The sequence below is a fragment of the Pseudonaja textilis genome, chromosome 6, assembly GCF_049901715.1.
Source record: "Pseudonaja textilis isolate UNSWEBS1 chromosome 6, rPseTex1.2, whole genome shotgun sequence".
NCBI lineage: Eukaryota > Metazoa > Chordata > Lepidosauria > Squamata > Elapidae > Pseudonaja > Pseudonaja textilis.
Window position 1 is genome coordinate 35,490,942 of NC_141995.1, and position 17,859 is coordinate 35,508,800.

Sequence of the window (17,859 nt, forward strand, 5' to 3'; positions counted from 1 at the left end):
CTCTTGACCTTTCAACCCTCGATTCTCTCGCTCCGCTTCCCCCTTCACGCTCCTTTCCCGGCCGCGGAGACCCGGCAGAGCCTGACCAATCGGGCTCTCGAGCTGGCCCCCTCCCAGCCCTTTCCAACCAATGGAAGGCAACGGCCGGTGATGACGCGCCCAGCGGATCGAGCGCAGGCGTATTTTGTCGCCCGGGTCCGGAACGGCGGTGTCTCTTGTGTTCGTTGTCTCGGTGCTTCACGTTCTGCTGGGGTAGGAGGAGAGACCCGCGGAGGGAGGCGAGGTGGCGGCGGCGGCGGCGCGGACGGGAGAAGCCAAGGGAAGGCCGCGCATTGTCTGTTTTTTTTTCTGGGTTGGGAAGGGTGGGGGGCTAGAAGAGGATGAGCTGGCTCTTCCACTACTCCAAAGCGGGTAGCGGTGGCGGGGCCGCCGCCTCCGCCACCACCTCTTCCTCCTCTTCCGCCGGCGGAGTAGCGTTGCCTTCGACTCTCACCAGCCTCCAGCAACAGCGGCAGCGGCAGATCGAGTCCCTGCGCAGCGCCCATGCAGCGTGAGTGACACCCCCTTAGGGAGCGAGGAAATCGCCGGCCAGCTCTTTTTCATAAAACGGGTGGAAGTCAGTCCAGAGGAGGGCGAGAATATGAGGATCTCCCTGGGTGATCGCTCCATTGCTGTCGGCAAACATGGCTTTTTTTCTTCAGTAGAGCGGCATGACTCGCTCCTCAGCTAAAAACTCAAGTCATCAAACCAGAGCAAATGAGGGGCCATTTAATTTCTTTAAAGGCATGCCTAATGTACGGACCTGGGCCGCCAATAATTTTTAAATAAACAATAGCAGTAGCCGTAGTCTATTTAAGGTGTGCCTTGATATTGCAACTTCAAAGGGTTGGTAGGCAAAAGTAGACGCCAGGGGAGGCAAAAAGTGCAAGAAAAAAAATCCTTACAAAAGTCACAAGATCCTAGTTGAAAAGAGCAGCTAATGTTCAGAGGTCAATGCCTACCACTCTTTCAAAGCGAAAATAGTTTGAGTGCAATGCAAAAACTACTACCATGTACAGTTAAGGGGATTTGGCCTTCCCTGTATTAAGAAACAGGAAGTGAAAATGCTGGTTCACTAATAGCCTCAGCTTCCTTCAGCAAAACAAGTTGCTGCCCACACATGTTCCTGTCAACATGTTCTTGTAAACAGGTTACTGTTTTCATCTACAAAGACCAATCTGCCTTCAAAGGCCAGTTCTTATATTTCTGGGGTCCTCAGAACTTTTATTCAAAATTAAGCTGATTAAAATAGGAAGGAGGGAATCAAGCTTTTAACGGAATCTGTTCTAGTTTGGTAATAATTTAGAGTTTCTAAGAGAAGAACTTATACTTTCATTTGACCTTTGAAATTAGGGCTTTTTAAGATGCTTAATTGGGTCATTTGTGTTTGATTTGACTATTTCATTAATAAATGTTTCTCTTTTTAGTATAGCTGAAATACAAAAAGATGTGGAATATCGGTTGCCCTTCACTGTAAATAACCTGACAATTAATATAAATATGTGAGTATCTTTTGATTTGACTGTATGTCAGTCAGTGTGGACTGTTAATTTTCTGTCACACCACATTAGGACTAGAGTGAGTTTTCTCTTGTTTTCTTCTGTTTCAGTCTGGATAAATTTTAAGGAGAGAATGTTTTTTGTGTGTGTGTGACTTTCAAGGAGCACATTGCCTACATCAGGGGTGTCCTACTCAAGGCCTGTGGGCCAGATCCAGCTTGCGGGGTGCTTAAATCTGGCCCATGGGACCAGCCTGGAAATATCAGAGGACCAGCCTGTAGCCCATTTTTGGCCTCCCCGGCTTCCAGCAGCACTCTGCCAGCCAAAAACAGGCTGCAGGGCCTCATTGGAGAAACTGATTTATGATGCACTTGGGGTGGGCGGGGGGCACAGCTTGTTTTCATCCAGCAGAGTGCTGCAGGAGAACTGGATTACAATTATGCGGCCTCAAGTAAGTGTCCTGATCTGGATAGAAAATAAAGAACATCCTATGTTAATACTACAGTTTAATGCCAGATTTTACATACTGTAGGTCCATTTAAGCTACAGTCAACAATTTATAATTTCTATTTACTATCCTGGAAATCTACCTCTGCTGTTAGATCTTGTATTATCATATTATTTATGCTATTGTATTTTTATTATTAAGTGAATAATAAAAATACAATAATATAAATAGCTTTTCTGCCTGGAAAAGCAATTTACTATTTAACAATGGGGCATAAATTTAGAAATAAAAAGTTTAGTGGAGTATGAAGAATAAGTAATAAATGTTTGTCAGTAATGTCTGGTAGAAGAGATAGGAAAATGGTTACAGTAAAGAACTGTGGAAAGAAAAAAAGGGAGGGATGTATCTTGAGCCGGTGTCAAATGCCCACCATGGCCACTTCCACCCCACCTCCAAACGCACAACCCTCTGAGGTCAAACATATCCCTGATGCGGCCCTCAGTGAAATTGAGTTTGACACCCCTGGCCTACATCTATGTGGCAAAATTGTCAACAGTTGTATTTATCAGCATTTTTTCTTAAACAACTAAATGATAATCATTCAGTTTTATGAAGAAGTTTTGCTTCATCAAACTAAGTTGACTTATTTTTATTTTAACTTATTTTCTTGGAGTGCACCTAAAATTACTTCGATATAAAAAATTCACGTTTCTTCTTATTTCACTTGTTATCTGACAGTGAGAGTACATCAGCTGTTTGTTGTTTGTGTTGTAAATGCTAGAATTCAAAATGATGAACTATATTTTTAGCTAGATTATGATTGTACAGAAATTGTTAGGAAGAACTGTACTTTCACTCCCAGTTGTTCACATTCTCCAGAAAGATGAATCTTATATTTTGAAAGATGATGTAGTAGAGAGCTAAATCATACATGGAAGTTATAATAATAATCAAATATTTTGGTGTTTGCAGCTTGCTTCCTCCTCAGTTTCCTCAGGACAAGCCAGTCATCAGTGTTTTCCCTCCAATACGGCATCATATAATTGACAAGCAAGGAGCCTATGTGACTTCTCCATTAATTAATAGTGTAGGTATAAATGAATCATTTTCTAGAATAATCAATGGTAAAAATGCATGTCTCTTTCAAAATGTGCAACTGGCAACAGTTACAGTATATTTTATTGTAGAATTGTTAACGTTTACACCTACTAACTTCTTGGTGCCTGTAGATAGTTTTCCCATGAACTTTCTTGAACAAAACCCCACATTTTTAGAGTGGTTTTTCTAAACTAATTGTAAAAAAAATTAAAGTATTTTTTATAGAGTTCCAGATGTTTTTTTAAGTTCCAGGTTATTTGTCAGCTCTGTTTCTGCACACAGAGAACAAAAATGGGCCTCACTGACACTTGCATCCATCATCTAAGAGAGGCCACATGATTGTTATTAGATTTATATTCTTTCTTTTCATCTGTGTATCTAATCTATCTCAAGGCAGTAAACATAAGTAATACTCCTGTCTCTCCACAACGATCCTGTGAGAAGGGGTGGGCTGAGAGAGAATAACTGATTCAAAGTCAACCAACTGGTTTTCATGTCTAAGAGAGCATAGAAATCACAGTCTAGCCCGGTACCTTACCCACTACACCAAGCTGACTTTTTTCATTTAAATCAATGATAAATTGACTTTGTTGTATGGCACATCATTTTTAACCATGCTAATTTTTTAAATAATTTAACAGTTTACAATGCACTCTGACCTTGGCAAAATTGTTCAAAGTATACTTGATGAATTTTGGAAAAATCCTCCGGTCTTGGCTCCCAGCACAACAACATTCCCATAGTAAGTAAGCACATTAAAATATGGGTAATAATTTCAAGCATCACTATATGTAAACTCATGGAGCAAACTCAGATCAAACATAATTAATCAGGATATGGCTGCCAACCTTATATTGCAATTTGGTTTCCTTCATCTTATGCATTCAGTTATTGCATTAAAAAGTTAGATTTGAATAAAATCTTAAACTATGTTTTATTTTGGGTTGAGTTGCTCTGTTGGGCCTAAGGCTAATACAGGTAGATAAAAATTGAGTATTTATCTTACAGTATTGCAGACTTAGTTCTAAACAGCTTTCTTTCCCTGATCTATCTCAACTTATGAATATAAATGCTTATTTATAATTGATCAATTATATGTGACACAAAAAGAGAGTTTATACCAAGTATCAGTAAAATATAAAGATCCATTGGCCTATGTATAGTAACATCAGATGCATCATTCCATCACTTACAGGTTTGTTTTCACTAAAAACCAAAGATTTTCTAAATTTCAGCATTTAGTTCTTAAGTGCATGCCTTATCCTTTGGATTATACTAGGACTGAAAAGACTCATTAGTTCTAACATAACTGACTCATAATAAAACATTGCTGAAGTTAGCCCCTCAATTTTAATTACTTGGATTAAAAGAACTGTCATGTCTAAATTCCTCAAGAGATGGTGAATCATTGCTATGTGATCACTCTGGCATTGATACGATTAATAATATGGCTTGTCATGCATTCAGTTAGAATTAATTACAGCTATTGTCAACTGTGTTTAACCAGAAACCTATTTAATGCTTAATACAATTTCATTTTGAGAAGCCTGAAAGTACTATAAAATAATTTGCTGATAATAGATTGGTTTTCCCCTTAGCCTTTACAGCAAGCCAACTGGAATTCCTACATATGGTCAGAATTTTCCATTTCTTTCTGCATATCTGCCACAAGAAACAAATAGGCCTGTAGCATCTGTACCCCTTGCAGAATCACTTTCTTCAGGGTATAGTACAGACAGACCTGCAGCTCCTTCCTTTGGCATGATAACTGACTTGCCGTTACCTGTTCCAACAACAGAAGCACTATCACAGGTATGTATTGGTAGTGTACCTTACAAAATAAGCTGTTCATTTCCCAAAAGATACCATTCATATATCAAATATTAACAATTGGAGAAATTGAATTTGCCAGCAATATGTGAACATACTTTTAAGACGATGATATTCTGAGCTCCAAAATCTTTAGAGATTTTATAGAACTTGAGTATAGGAAAAGTTGTGTCATTTAGCTTAGTGTTTTGTTGTATAGATACCATGCAAGCTGGATTGTTATTTAAAGACATATATTGTTTAATGTTTTTAGGGAAATCAAAATGGATTTGGGTACAAAATGCCTGATGTTCCAGATGTATTTCCAGAACTATCAGAACTAAGGTAAGAAGATTTAAAAGGGTGTGTGTTCCAAATATGGGTCAAAGTTGTTCCTCGATGTTGAAAACCATAGAGTTAACCTTATATCTTATATCTCAGTAAAGCCAGAAAGTTCCTAGTAATATAAAATAAGTCACTGGCAAAATAACTCTTTAGCTAGATCTGAGTAAAAGGTAAAAACTTCAGTATTGTACCAGTTTCACTTTTATTTTTGTAAATACAGTGTGTGCACAATTATTAGGCAAGTGAATATTTTTATGGATATTTTCCGCCCCAGAGCTGTATAAACGTGAATGTTAAATGGATATAAGCATATCAGGTGATGTGTATTTGTGTAATGAGGGAGGGTATGGCCTAAGGAAATCAACACCCTATATCAAGGTGTGCATAAGACAGCTTCTTTTTCTCAAGCAAAATGGGTCAAAAAAAAAGATTTAACTGACTCTGAAAAGTCAAAAATTGTAAGAAGTCTTTCAGAGGGATGCAGCACTCTTTAAATTGCTAAGATATTAGCGCGTGATCACAGAACCATCAAATGTTTTGTTGCAAATAGTCAACAGGGTTGCAAGAAACATGTTGAGAAAAAAAGATGCACATTAACTGCCAAAGATGTGGGAAGAATCAAACTTGAAACTAACAGGAACCCATTGTCCTCCAGTGCTGTCATATTCCAGAACTGCAACCTACCTGGAGTGCCCAGAAGGTGCTCAATGCTCAGAGACATGGCCAAGGTAAGGAAGGCCAAAATCTGACCACCACTGAACAAGACATACAAGTTGAAATGGCAAGACCAATGGCTGGATCAGTAACAGGCACAGACCTCCACTTCGATTCAAAAACCAGAAAGTTGAAGGTGGGGTGCTGGTATGGGCTGTATTATTGAAGATGAGCTAGTTGGACCTTTTGGGGTTGAAGATGGATTCAGAATCAACTCCCAAACCTACTGCCAGTTTTTAGAAGACCCTTTCTTCAAGCAGTGGTACGGGAAAAAATCTGCATCTTTCAAGAAGACCATGATTTTTATGCAGGACAATGTTCCATCTCATGCATTGAAGTACTACTCTACTGTGTGGCTAGCCAGTAAAGGCCTTAAAGATAAATGGATAATGACACGGCACCCTTCCTCACCTGACCTAAACCCTACTGAGAACTTGTGGGCCCTTCTTAAATGGGAGATTTACGGTGAAGGAAAACAGTACGCTCTGAACAGTGTCTGGGAGGCAGTGGTTGCCTCTGCGCAAAAAGTAGATCATCAACAGATCAAGAAATTAACAGACTCCGTGAATGGAAGGCTTATGGCTGTTATTGAAAAGAATGGTAGCTATATTGATTTTTTTTTTTGTTTGAAATGTCAGAAATATTTATTTGTACATTTTGAGTTTGTTTATTATTCTCACTTTAACAGATGCAAATAAACAAGTGAGATGAGAAAATCTTCGTTTTTCATTTAGTTGCATAATAATTCTGCACACTAATAGTTGCTCAATAATGGTGCACACATAGATATTCTAAGAAACCCAAAACCTCACTTTTACTTTCATAAATATTCAGGTTTGAAGTTTATCAACATTTTGGATTGACCAAGAGCACTGTTGCTGTTCAGTAATAAAATTAATTTTCCAAAATACAACTTGCCTAATAATTGTGCACACAGTGTATTTGATTATGTTCCTACTTTGTTCATTTGTTTAGTAATTGCCATGAACTGTTTTTGCCTGAGCTTTGGTGAATGAATCAGGATTTATTCTCTTAACGGTTCTAGCATTCTCAGAAAAGAAGCAGTGAGTGAGTTCAAGTTTTGGAAGTAATTAGCATTATATCATATGCACCAGAATGAAATGGCACATTATCAAGAAACTCAGTATATACAGTTGTCAAAATAATACAGTGTATATTTTGCCTGGTTGCTAAATACTGTTTTTATTGTCTTTGCAATTCAGCATATCACAGCTGACAGACATGAATGAACAAGAAGATATTCTGCTAGAACAATTTGTTAATCTGCCCCAATTAAAGCATATAATTAATGATAAAGATGATTTAGTGAAAAGTATTGAAGAACTAGCAAGTAAGACTTCCAAATATTTCTTATTAAAATAACATTTTATCAAAAAATGATATTCTTCTAAAATTCAACAGTGGGTTTACCTTGCAGAAAAAAATTTATTATTGGAACCAAGCTTGGAATCAAAAAGACAAACAATACTAGATAAAGTAAGTATGAGAAAAAATACTTTCTGCAATTTGGGAATTGATTTCTGACCCAGTTTAATAAAAATGTATTTTCATTCTAGTACGAACAACTGATTCATTTCAAAACCACATTTGAAAAGAAAGTACAAAGGCAGCATGAACTTAGTGAGGTGAGTTTTTCCTTTTTGTAAGAGGAAACAAAGCATTATTCACTTATTTGTACAGAAGTTGTTAAGACAGGATTCTAGTTGCAATCCCATCCTGTTTTGGAGGCTAACCTCTTTTAATATTTTTTTTTTCTTTGGAGTTAAAAGTATGATTTTTTTTGTCCTTTTTTAGCTGCCCCAATCTGACAGTTCTAAGTGGCATATAACAAATATATAAAAAGTAACTCATAGTACAAGCTGTTGTAACTACTTTGCAAAATGCTGCGGGGGGGAGAACGACACTGTGGACCTCCTGGGAAATCGACTGAACATTTCCAAGTTACACACTATTCTTTTCACAGAGTTGCAGTGCAAGTGCCCTGCAGGCAAGATTGAAAGTGGCTGCCCATGAAGCTGAAGAGGAGTCTGACACTATTGCAGAAGACTTTCTGGAAGGGAAAACAGAAATAGACGATTTTGTTAGTAGTTTCATGGAGAAAAGAACAGTATGTAGATTTTTCAGATTTCAAAACCTAATGTTTAAAATATTTGAAACCTTAAATAAAATTATAATTAATCCAATTGAAAACTATTGAATAAGTAAAATTCAGGTTTATTTTGCTGTTTTAAAAACAGACACAATTGACTATATAGAGGCAAATTCTTGTATTTAGCAGAGAAGTACCAATACTTAAGCCTTCCTATGTCTGAACAGCTTTTATTTCCCAAATTGCCTAACATTTCTGGCAAGCTATGCATTAAAATTATTGCTTTGTGAAGCATGCGCTAGTGATAGAAATACAACTGTCCTATCACTTTCCTGCTATCTGCAATGCACAGAATAGAGAAATAGCAGTGGTACAGTTTGTTGTTTAAATTGCTTAAGTAGGAGGGGTTAAAAACAAACATCAGTATTACCCCATCCACCCTTATGGTACTGGGCTAAAGAGCCAAAGAGTAAGAGGCCTGTTCCCCACTTCTGTATGAAAGAACACCCTAATGTGTTGAGTTTTTTCTTCCATTGGGGCACAGAATCCTTTTGAATTTTGTTCCATTGGAATAATTCGAGTATATATGTTTTATTTAATAACTGCATTGTTAATGGCAAAATCCAAGGAGAACGTACCCAAGAAAGAATGTACCTTGATATTATTATTGATAGCCTTTAACTAATGTATATTGTAATGTGTGCTACTAATTATTTAAACTGTTAGAAGAATATTTGTTCAGCCTTAAATCAGTAATTTCTTGTTCTAGCTTAAGTATCCTTAGAATGCAGTCTAAGCATATGAATCATCTTCAACTATTGTACTCAAACCCTGTTTATGAAGCTTACTCTGAGATGAACACAAATTTAGTCAAAGTTTGACTTCTTTATTTTGATTGTTTTAGAAACATTATTTTCCACCAAAGTAAATTTGAAATATATGATGTTAAATTGTTCTTCCTTAGATTTGCCACTGTAGAAGAGCCAAAGAAGAAAAACTACAACAGGCAATAGCAATGCGTGGCCAATTTCATGCTCCATTATAGGTACGTTACAAATATGAGGCAGATTCTAATTGTCCTGCCTGCCACAAATTAATTTATCAGGATACATTCATGTAAATAATGTCCAACAGTTCTGAATGGCTAATAGGACACGTTCCTATCATGTGTATTATATTAGTGTATAGTTATGTATGTATGTCCACAGATAAGTGTTACATAATACCACAGAACAGAAACCACACATACAAGAGCTTAAGCTTTTGATTATGTAATTGGGAAAGTTTTACATTGCTTCATGTAAAAACATCACAATTATAAATAATGTCAACTGCTTGTGAAGAAATGCGCCCCAAAAAATGGAATTAGCCAAACCAAACGTAGTCATATTTCATTCTCCAGTAGTTCCCACAATCATCCAAAACGGCTTTTGGGACATGGACATGAAGAGTCCTGGACAATGTGGATTATGTCATGCAATACTGCAAATGGGGTGGAGGGGGCAGGGGGAATCATTAAAGATAATTACTTTATGACTCTGATACAATATGTTATATGGCAACTTTCAACAATATATACAGTTTTACTTTGTCTTTTGAGTTTAGCCTTTTATGAAAGCGATCCGTGCAATCAGGGATTAAAGGTTATATATAAATTTCTGCCTTAAATTAATCTGAATTTAAGAAAATGTAAAGTTTTGTATGTGTGCATTGAGAACTTTGACTAATGGTAGATACTTTTTTCTGTTCACAGAATTTTTTTCCAGCTAATTAGAATTTAAGGCAACAAATCCAGCAAAGCACATTTTCATAGATCTATTATTTTGCAAATAAGCATTTCATTATGGTTGTATTTATAGAAAAAACTGTATATAGAGCTGGGGGTGATTTTTTGTACAAATTAGAGTGTCTTTCTATTCTTATTTTATTCAAAATGTACTTCTACTGCAATTTTTGCACTAATATTTCTTGTTATTGATACCCTTATCATATTTAATTTCATGCTGCTGTCTCTACCACCTTTATAGATTAAATATTTCAACATGTAATTTTGACTAGATTTATAAATTTTATACAGCATAATCCATAACTTTCTTATTAAATACTGACTGGTTTGTTTGAGAGGCATAGAAATGTTGGTTGGCTAAAGTAAGTTACAAGTAAAATAAGGTAGATTTTTTTCATCTGGCTTTACCAGAATGCACCAGAATTCAATTTCTTGAAATCAGGTTTTCACCCATTTTTGTATCATGTCACTAAATAGAGTTCAAGTACTTAACTATACACTACAGCAATCAGACTTGAATAGCTAAGAAACTGAAGAGCTAAAAGTTTTAAACACCCCTTCAAACTTTTCGAGAAAATCAATATGATTTATGTAGAATCCTTTCTTTTAATTTTGCCACTCATTGCTTTGGGAAGTATCCTACCTCAAGCCTCAAATGGAGATAGGCATAATTCTCTCCAATTCTTGTATCTTATTTTCTTATTTGTGTTGAAGCAAATGAATGGGTATATTGTATAAGTGCTTGGTATTCCTACATTTGCTTTATTTCCTGATCTCTGTACTCTTTTGCCTGAGTGTGTCCATGTGTTCATATAAGCACTTTTGAAACCACGAAGGAAAAAATAACTATCTAGTATATATATTACCAACAATTATATTATTTAGTTCCAATAGAATTAACTCAAACCCTCATCTCTCATTCCCTGCATCAGACATAAAATATCAAGTTTATTCACCTGTTCAGTATTATGTTGGCAAAATGTAGTGAAATAACTGCAGTCCTAGATCACTCTTCTACAGAGGTAAAATTGAAGTTATCCTACACTAAAAATACAACCAAAGAATTTTATTTTCATATAAAAATAGTTTAATTTTATGTCTTGCATGTTTATAAGAACTCAAAATGTTTTTAGGATAATTAATTCTTTTTTTTTTCTTTAGATAATTGGCAAAAATCTATAAATGACAATATTGCAGAAAACTAAGTCTTAGGAGTGTACATTCATGACTTGTTTTTTTTTTCCTTTCATTGCTTAAATAAATTGCATTTTCTTGAACAATTTATAGGGCTTCTCTCCAAAAAGGTTCAATATTGGTATTTGCATTTTTAAAGCAGAATATTCAATTCTGCATATGGAAAAGTATCTGTAGAGTTCAACTTTATATACTTTGGGACGTACTGATAACTTTTGAGACTTAAACTGGAAATAAATACATTTGGTGGAACAAATACTATTGCTTATATGTATCTTTTAGGTTATCAGTTCTTCAAGAATCCTTGTTTCCTGATCTCAGCTTCTCACCCTCTGGCAGTATTTAGATTTAAATTAGCAATATGTGTTTGAAAGTTATTTAATTGTACATATCTCTTACTATTGCTCCATAGTCTTTTTATGTAAATGAAACAGTGTAGTTATGATTATACAGGTTTTTTTATTGTAAATGTCAAGCTTGAACCATTTCCCCATCACTTAGAAATGTTGAGGGAAATCACTGCTTAGAAATTTAATTTAAAATTTAATTCAAGTTAAGCCACAACGTAGTTTGTTAATATTTAATGTGAACTCGGCTACTGTGTAGTGAATCATGGTTTATGATAACCGCATTACATGAACCCAACCAAGTGCGATTTATAAAGACAGTGTTCTTAATCTGGTGCTTGAAATCAACCAAAGGGTAGAGTTTCAAAATATATCAAGTCCTCTTCCAAGTGAAGCGTGCTCATCAGTGGGTTGTGAATTGTATACTCTTGCTTTGTTGCTGTCAAGGTCTTCCTGAATCAGCATGGGTTTATACGAATAATGAAAAAAGCTGTGTTATCTGTAGCACTACCTCCATTTCAAGCCCCTTCCTTCTTTCCATACAGGAATAGTGCCATGCTGTGTGCACTTGTATTGACTCTTTATCCTGAAATGCTTTGCATGGATGGGGGTAACTGAGGAATTAGAAATTACCTTTCTCATATTAATTGCTGATTATATAGTTATAAAAACTCTGCATCATATCACAGTATTGATAACAATACTCCAACATAGGTAATGATGGAATCAACCAAGGGAAAATCAGGGAAGCAAGCACAAACTCGCGATTTTGTCAAGTTCAATTTAATTTTGTTTATCAATGGTAACAAAAATATAATCAAAAGGACACTTTTGCTAACCTATTATTTTGAGGCCTCTGTACAATGGAGATCCCATAGAGGAAAGGGAGCCAATTTATTATGATGTGAAAACAGCGGATGAGAAATCATTCCATTCCCTGTAACAGTATATTTAGATGATGGACTACCAAGACAAATGGCACTAAAAACCACTGGGAAGTTAGGAGGCTATCAACATGCATGAATGAACTGTGGGTTGTGTTTTTTAAAGGGTAAGGACTACAAGTCACCTTTCTTCCTGAAAACAAAAACATAGGTCAATGTGGATTTATTTTCTAACCATTAGCAGAAGTGGACATGAGTATGATATGAAAACTAAACTAGAATTCTAAAGTAGCTGGCTGAAACCAATGACCAAAAGTTTTCATTCTAGGCATAAAAATCTGTACATTTTGTGGCCACTCCCATTTAATCATCTAAAGTTTAATATGATGTTCCACTTTAGCCACAAACAGAATAGTTATAAAATTCAGTCATTTTGTTTTCAGTTTAGAAGATAAACTTTTACAATAGTTTTCAAGAGCTCACTGGATGTTTTTGCTATATTATAAATACCACTTTGAATTAAGATTCTAGAGCAGTGATGGCTAACCTTTTTCTTGTCGTGCTGAAAGTGAGCACGTGTGCCTATACCCATAATTCAATGTGTGTGCAACCAACCCCCTGACCCCCTGCGCATGCATGTGCACTGTGTGCCTCTGCATGCGTGTGTGACCCCCCCATGGGCACTGGGGCCCCTGCGCATGTGCACATCTCCTGCATGCACATCTGTGCCTGCACATGCACGCATGTCTCCTGCATGCATGTGTCCCCCTGCGCATGCATGGCAGATACCCGACAATCGGCTGGCGGGCGGGCACGCATGTGCAGTGGGTCTGTTCTGGGCGACCTCTTGCATGCTGGCAGAAATGGCTCTGTGTGCCACTTACGGCATGCATGCCATAGGTTCTCCATCACGGTTCTAGAGTGTAACACTAAAAAAAAGACAATTGGACAACCGAACATTACTGTTTATAACGTTCTAAATTATACTCCTAATGCCAACAGTATACAGTGCATACTATATCTTTAGTTTTGCAATACTTTTAGTAATAATAATGTAGCATTGGCACTATACAAGACAACCTATTAAATTAAAGATCTCTGGACTCCAAGTAAACCAGGAGCTAAATAGGAATAGCTGCAAGTGTAAAATACACTACACAAAATTTCTAGAAGACACAATATGGTATATTCTACTGTATCTCCATAACATAGATTTTATGGCAAATTTGACCCTCATCCATTCATACTTTACAGAGTAGCCATTTTACAGAAGAGTACATTTGTATTTTAGTTCAGCACTACCTGTTGTACATCACACTTTGTGTCAAAGTAAGATAAGATACTAAAATCTGGTTATAAATTTATAAACATGTAACTTTTTTTAAAAAAATAACCAGATTATTACATGCAAAACAGCTATCTCATGGTGGGAGTTCAGTGCAAGATGCATTGCACCAAAGGATCCTGCTTTATTTCACAAAAAGAGCAGAGTTCTTACATTTGCCTGATCTGGACGGTCTGGTGAGGTGTAACTGAATTGCTGTCTGCTCTGTTTATCACATTTTGGAGAGGTGAGGTAAGTCATTAAAACATGTAGACATGATAGCTTTATCTTCCCTGGATAAAATTAATTTTCTTTTAAAACCATTAATGTCCATTACCATATCTAATAATACAAATCTCGTAAGTTTTCAGTAGGTCTTTTACAAAGAACACATCCTTTTACTGGCCAGCTTGGTCCCAGGTTCCTCTTTTAGCTTTAATGTGCCCCCTGAAACTCTTGTATCTACTTCCCTGTTTAAGGATACCTCGTAACAAAATAAGAACTTTTAGTTGGGGCGGGGGGAGGGAGAGATGGAGTAAGAAGGGCATTAAATATGTAACTGGCGAGTAAATCAATTACATTTAATTGGTTGGAGAAAACTTCAATGTTTCAAAAACCTGATAGGTGGTATAGGTTACAGAAATGCTAAAAAACAACTTAGTGATCAATACCCATATTTATGACCTTCACAGCCTCTGTCTGCTCTTATTCTCACTTGCTTATTTACCTCATACCAAGATAACCTCAAAGAGAAAGGAAAAAAAGCCCAGGTCAGTTGAAGGAAGTAGCCAAAGCAAAGGAAAACTGAAGTAAAATTATAAGTGTTATTGTGGTCATGTGATTTTCATTTGTTTCACTTAACCAGGTTGCCCATCCCAATTGGGGTCAATAAACAAGGACTACCTATATTTGTGAAAGGATCAGTGATTTATTATAAACTGATGAGGATGACTATGAAAGAGAATTTGGAAAGATAATTTTTTTCTTTGCAATTTCCTAACTTTCTTTGAATGGCATATAAAGTATTTTAATCTACTAGATGCCCTAGTCACCATCTTCCAATAGTCCACTCCAAAAAATGTACACAGGAATAAGTGTGCCCATGTCCACCCTCCTTTGTCATGATCTCGATCCTATTCCACAATTCAGAAGATGAAAAGTATACAGTCCCCGCTACTTTAACCTGAACTTATAAAGTGGGTAAATGTGAAAAGGCAATATAGAGTTAGTCCTGATTAATATTTGGGAGGGAAGAGAGATCCCCATAATCCCAGATTGGGGAGAAAAGAGAGGACATTCTGGGAGAAGACAATGGCAGACCATTCTGTCAGGAAAACATGAATGTGTCCATACAGTCACCAGGAACTGTTCCATTGAAGACAAGCTACTTGAAGAGAAAAATGGGGGGAAATAGCATTTGCAGAGGCATCAACAGAAAGTGTTATTACTACGAATCAAGTCAGAACTAATCTAGAAAATCTGATTTGGTTATTTCAATCTTAATTTTCCAAATTTCTTCATCGATGTTCTTCAATAAGCAGGTATCTCTGACAATATTTTAAGTCCATATGTGGCCATCTTCTTCAACACATTTTTTTTTCAAGATTGTAAAAGTGAAACCAAACAGAAGAGATCTATTTGCTTTTTTCATTTGAGTATTTTTTGGGTGTCAAGGTAAGATAACATTATATATTGGTTTGGTCTGGATTGGATTGACTTTGGCATTGTTTAGACATAATTTCTTGTCACTTTTGGAGTGATGTTACTATACATAGTTATCCTATTGATAATAGTTACGTAAAACAAAATGTTCACTCTTATATGGCTCCGTAAATGAATAACGGAAGATAATAAATGCAAAAACATTCAAGCTTATTACTTTGTCATATACGGACTCTAAGTGCATAAATCCCTTTCTTTGGAAGTTTTGATAGGCAGTCTTTCATAATCTACTAATCAAGTTACCACTCAGAGAGTGAGAAAAACAGCTTCATCTGAATCATGGTCTCTAGTGCTATCTTCACTGGGTAAGCCGCCTCCACCTGGGGACCGACAACTCATATCCTCCACACCAGATTCCTGATCGCTGTTGGCTGACAGATCGGGATCAGAACTTTTCAGGTTGTCCTGTGTAAGGATGAGTGCTGAGTCTTCATCTCCCTGTGAAGAACTCCGAGATGGGAATGATTTCAGATTGGAGGTGTAATCTTGGAGTGATTTGGCCATGTAGCCACTGGATCTTCCATTTTCCTTTTTTATCTTTGCCTCATTATTTAATTGCCCGTTTGTAAGTTTTGCCAGTCTCTGCAAGACAAGAAACAAGAATCCATTGGCCTGCTAAAATATATCCAAACTAAAGGAAACAAGCCTAGGAAATTGCAGATTTATATACCTGCAGTTTTCTAAAGTGTCTCTTTGACAGAGGTTATTCTTGATTTCTCTAGGGGAGAAATTGTAGGTGGGAGATTATAGAACAGGAAGAAAACAAGTTTCAAGGCATTTTTCCATGTTCATGGAGCATTTTGTGCCATTTATCATCTGACTACTCAACAAAATCGCATAATAATGAAAACAAGTAGGAGAAACAGGAAAGAAAACAGATGAACAAGAATGTCGCCCTGTAGTCAGTAGGCAATTAAAAACAACTAGAAGGTTTTGTTTAAAAAAACCTAGAAAATAAATCTTCCCAAGTATGCATGTACAGAAAAGGGGACTGATTCTCATTCAGTCCTAGGCGATCATCAAATGCAAATGAATCATCCGCTACAGCTAGTATAGATACCTGACAGAGAAGCATTATAGCAATCATCTCTATCCTTCTGAGTTAAGGAATATTCAGGGGATAGATAAGGATATTTTAACAACCTTAAGACGGGCAAAAAAGGAAGAGGTTACATATGGACAGAATAGTGATTACCTAGAAATCTAACTAAGGGTGGGCTGATTTCAGTGGTTCTATTGCAAAATACTAAAACTTCCTTCCAGCATGTTCTATTAAATAACTGTTTCATTAAAAGAAAAGCATAATTAGATCTAAGTTTTATTGGTAAGAATCCCAGCAACAAGTAAGTTGCCTATCAGAAAAGAGCCAGAATAAGCTTGAGGTGACCTGTAAGAAAAGATGAGAAATAATTGCTTTGAAAATAGCTCACCCAATTGAGGCCCAAATTTTACTGTAATGCGAAAGACTAACAGTAATTAATTAGAAATTGAGTGTAATTCTGGAATTCCTACTACTCATTTTAACTAAGGAAGTCTTCCACGGATTGTAAATCGTAGGACGGAAAACACAGGAGAAAATTGATTTTGAAATTGTACCGGAAGTAAGAAATTTACTCATTAGCAGCTGTTATCAAAGTAAAAGAAATACATATCTATTTCAAAAATATACCATAGAGCAGTGCTTCTCAACCTTGGCAATTTTAAGATGTGAGGACTTCAAGTTCTAGAATTCCTCAGCCAGCAAGCCTCACTGGGGAATTCTGGCAGTTGGTCCACATATCTTAAAATTGCCAAGGTTGAGAAATACTGCTCTTATTGCCAAATATGGGGTGGAAGAAATATAATCCTCTACTCAATGCTTCAGCTAGAAAACCTTCCAAAATTACATCTATCTATAAATAATACCCTGATCAACTGCATTGATGTTGAAATATACTTGAATTGATGCATATGCCAATGGCCAATCACATGCTCAAAAGACGGGGTGAAACAGAGCAATATATAAATTTTATAGTTATAGAAAACCAATTATACATACCTCTTCTAATATCACCAACTCCTCCTCCAACTGTTGTGTTTCTTCTTTCACGGCCATCAGATATTCTGTAACAGATTGCCTTGGATGGAGTCCCTTTTCAAAACGGTTGTACATTCCACTCCAAAACCTGAAAAATAAAGAAGATTTAAAATCCTACATAAATCGTTCAACCCATAGAACTTGCTCCTAGAGAAGTTAACAGAGAATTCCATTGCGCAATGTAAAACAAATTAACACAGGCCTCTGTTTGGGAAACTAATGGGGAAGAATTCTCTCAGCTTTTAAAATTATCACATAAAAATCGTTCAGATTCTCATATTTATAGACTATTTTACAGCACAGAAGTGTGAAAACACATCTTTATTTCTCAGAATATTCTGACTAAAAGATTTTTCACTTTGGCAAAGTGAATCACATCATGTTCAGATTTTTAAAGATGGTAGGATTAAAGTGGATTTGGTAGGATTAAAGTGTCAAATGCTATCTGTGTAACTTTAACATT

At 36.3% G+C, this 17,859-nt stretch overlaps 2 protein-coding genes across 5 annotated transcripts in view; one reads left to right on the plus strand and one right to left on the minus strand.

Moving 5' to 3' along the window:
* The first annotated feature begins 2 nt into the window (after positions 1-2).
* Positions 3-11,298, plus strand: VPS37A (VPS37A subunit of ESCRT-I). Of its 3 annotated transcripts, none has more exons than XM_087936220.1 (12): positions 3-550; positions 1,467-1,541; positions 2,959-3,073; positions 3,726-3,826; positions 4,683-4,896; positions 5,168-5,238; positions 7,176-7,303; positions 7,391-7,449; positions 7,530-7,598; positions 7,937-8,080; positions 9,027-9,107; positions 9,465-11,298. In XM_087936220.1, exons 1-11 carry the CDS (start codon positions 381-383, stop codon positions 9,105-9,107), a joined length of 1,227 nt encoding a protein of 408 aa, XP_087792346.1. In that variant the 5' UTR covers positions 3-380; the 3' UTR covers positions 9,465-11,298. The 3 variants fall into 3 exon arrangements, with proteins under 3 accessions (XP_087792346.1, XP_026553730.1, XP_026553731.1); XM_026697945.2 differs by having other exon boundaries at positions 9,816-11,298; XM_026697946.2 differs by having other exon boundaries at positions 194-550; positions 1,472-1,541; positions 9,816-11,298.
* Positions 11,299-15,440: 4,142 nt separating this feature from the next.
* MTMR7 (myotubularin related protein 7) overlaps positions 15,441-17,859 on the minus strand; it is a 32,076-nt gene continuing 29,657 nt past the window's right edge. For both annotated transcript variants that reach the window (XM_026697944.2, XM_087936219.1), the window contains 2 exons: positions 17,358-17,484; positions 15,441-15,901 (listed from right to left, as the gene is read on the minus strand). In XM_026697944.2, the coding sequence (XP_026553729.1) occupies positions 15,566-15,901; positions 17,358-17,484 (463 nt within the window). In that variant the 3' untranslated portion in view covers positions 15,441-15,565. The remainder of the gene's footprint in view (positions 15,902-17,357; positions 17,485-17,859) is intronic.